At 38.9% G+C, this 2,360-nt stretch overlaps 1 protein-coding gene across 1 annotated transcript; it reads right to left on the bottom strand.

Annotated features, from left to right (window-relative positions):
• Positions 1-384: 384 nt before the first annotated feature.
• On the bottom strand, positions 385-2,001 carry LOC149528876 (uncharacterized). Its single transcript, XM_089808082.1, has 4 exons — positions 1,925-2,001; positions 1,444-1,657; positions 1,041-1,317; positions 385-892 (listed from the first exon to the last, which is right to left on the bottom strand). Exons 1-3 carry the CDS (start codon positions 1,999-2,001, stop codon positions 1,216-1,218), a joined length of 393 nt encoding a protein of 130 aa, XP_089664208.1. The 3' UTR covers positions 385-892; positions 1,041-1,215.
• Between the last annotated feature and the right edge of the window lie 359 nt (positions 2,002-2,360).

Here is a 2,360-nt window from a genome sequence, read left to right as displayed (position 1 = left end):
TGCTTTGAAAAAAATCTAGTGGAGAATTGACAAGCGATCTCATCATAATTTTCAGCTCTACCGTACATTATTATACTTGGAATGTGAAGAATTTATTATTTCCAAGTTATTCCTTTGAAAAATCTAGAGATCGTGATTTGCAGATTATTTACGCCGATTTTAATAAGGACTTTTTACATTTTCCATCGATTTTATGTCAGTCTCATGGAGGATTTATAATCAGGAGGCTCCTAATTTCCAATTAACTTTCGTATTATTATATTTTTTCCTGTACTATTATTTGGACAGTTTCAATATTAAAAGAAAAATCGTGAAACGTTTGCTATAATCTATTTCTATAGATTTCTCTTGTCAGAGATTTTTAAAAAAGAGAACGAGGTAAACTTTGCATAATTTAAGCTCCATTTCGATAAATTTGTGTTTTAGAGGAGAAAAATGCCGCAGTTTTAACGGCTTTAAAGGAAACGGAACGAGGTCTACAATTCAGAGGATTAAACCGCGCCGGTTCTTCAAATTATCCAGTCAACGTTAAAATTTGTGTTTCCCTCCGCAAATTGATCAATTCCGAGCGGCGTTTCGAGGTTTCTGAGCGGAAAGGGAACTGATTCTTTTAACGCGAGAAAACAATGATTATGTCGAACCTTGTTAACAGTTCTCCCTCTTTTTAGAGTACTTAAAATGAAACTTCCGTTCTCATAATTTTCCTCAGAACTGAACACAGCATAAACCGCCAGTAGTTGGCCAGAACAAGCAAAGAGACAAACGCTACAAACGAAACGGCCAAGAACGCATGGGAAGACTCAAAAAATAATTGTATTTAGAAATCTAAAAATGATACCTCTCTGCAACCTTGCAGGCGCTGCTGCCAGTCTTTCGCTGCTCCGACAGGATGCTTCCAAAAAACAAAGTAATATTCAATTTTCCAGCGGTAACAAAAGAAAAGAATTGCGTGCATGAAATAACAGGCCAATAATTAATCAAACACTACAATTCAGCTTTAATATTCCCGGAGAACAAGCTGTCTAAAAATAAGTACGTACGCAGAGTTCGCCAATCAAGGACGGGAAAAAGGAAAGGCGTGCGGCGATAGACATGGCGGACGCAGATTCCAATAGCAGTCAAACCTCAGCTAAAAATAAACAGAGATTTGACTGCTTAAACAACATTAAATACTCCAAACGAGAAAAACAAACTCTTCTCACGCAGTCCAAATAACTACTGCAAACCCTCATTCAGCGAAAAATAAACCCCGGCCCCGGCCATTACCCGCCGTTTTAACGCCGACAAATCATTTCTCACCGAATCGCCTGGGAAAATCTGCGCACAGACACGCAACAACACAAAGTTTTAACAGTTTTCTACAAAATCAAACCCCCTTGCGCGCCATTAAAGCTCGAAAACCTAGAAACATGAGCAGTCTCTGCAGGCAAAAAAAACACTTACAGACGCAAAAGTGACCAAACGGAGCAATTTCTGCCATTTCCGGCGGCTGTTCCGCTCAGTATTTAAAGCCAAAAATTTAAAATAAACTAAAAAACAGAATCCCTTGCCGGAAATTGGAATAAAAAAAATGCACGACAATCCCCGGACGCCAGACGGAATATTAACTATTTTTAACCTTAGCGTGGCGTCCGTGAGTCGAAATAATCCCATGTAACTTCATGTCATGCCATGCCATGCATTTAGATTGATGATGGGATGAATGGCATGATGGTGCATGTGAGCCATACGGTATTATTATTATTATAATATTATATGTGGTTGCTTGCTACAACACTTTATGATTATTTTAAAGGGCGGCGTGCGAGGATGACATGAAAGGGAAGGGAAGCACAGCTTTTGAGGGGGGATTATTTTATTATTATTTCATTCGAATGGGGAAAAGGCGGGGCCCACAGTGGGGTGAGAGAGGCGGACCCCACACGGGGACCCTGGAGGCGACAGCTGCACCGCCTGATCATTCTGTCGGCGCTCGTCGTGGGGCCCTCCACTGCCCGCCATTTAAGCAACGGTGACCACGACAACGACAGGGATTGGACACGGTGCTTTTGTGGGTTTTTATTAAGTATTTTTTGGGTAAGGAATTAGAAATTGAGAAGGCCTTGTTTTTATTTTTATATGTTTTAGTCTTTGATAAGTGATTTATTTTCATTTTCAGTTCTATAGATGGCTTCCATGTTTGAAAATATGGGAAGATATCTAATAGTTAATCGGGCTCTAATAGAGGCTCACTCACTTCTAAACATCGAATTTTTTTTTATAAAAAATTAGCGGATCATTTATAGATTGATTAGTTGGTAGTTTTTTTTTTTTTTTTTTGCTTCTTTGTCTTTTTTTGTATCCATATTTGTCTCACTAAT

Source organism: Cupressus sempervirens, chromosome 11, assembly GCF_028749045.1.
Source record: "Cupressus sempervirens isolate cs-2001-9-10 chromosome 11, ASM2874904v1, whole genome shotgun sequence".
NCBI classification, from domain to species: domain Eukaryota; kingdom Viridiplantae; phylum Streptophyta; class Pinopsida; order Cupressales; family Cupressaceae; genus Cupressus; species Cupressus sempervirens.
Note: the sequence above shows the minus strand (reverse complement) of the source record. Positions and strands in the feature narration are given on the sequence as shown.

Excerpts from the sequence above, each read along its gene's own strand:
- LOC149528876 (XM_089808082.1), bottom strand. The coding sequence starts at position 2,001 with ATGGCGGGCAGTGGAGGGCCCCACGACGAGCGCCGACAGAATGATCAG. Across the intron at positions 1,658-1,924 it reads CTGTCGCCTCCAGGGTCCCC|TTACATGGGATTATTTCGAC; the intron begins GTGTGGGGTCCG and ends CATGACATGAAG. Across the intron at positions 1,318-1,443 it reads GTTTGGTCACTTTTGCGTCT|ATTTTCCCAGGCGATTCGGT; the intron begins GTAAGTGTTTTT and ends GTCTGTGCGCAG.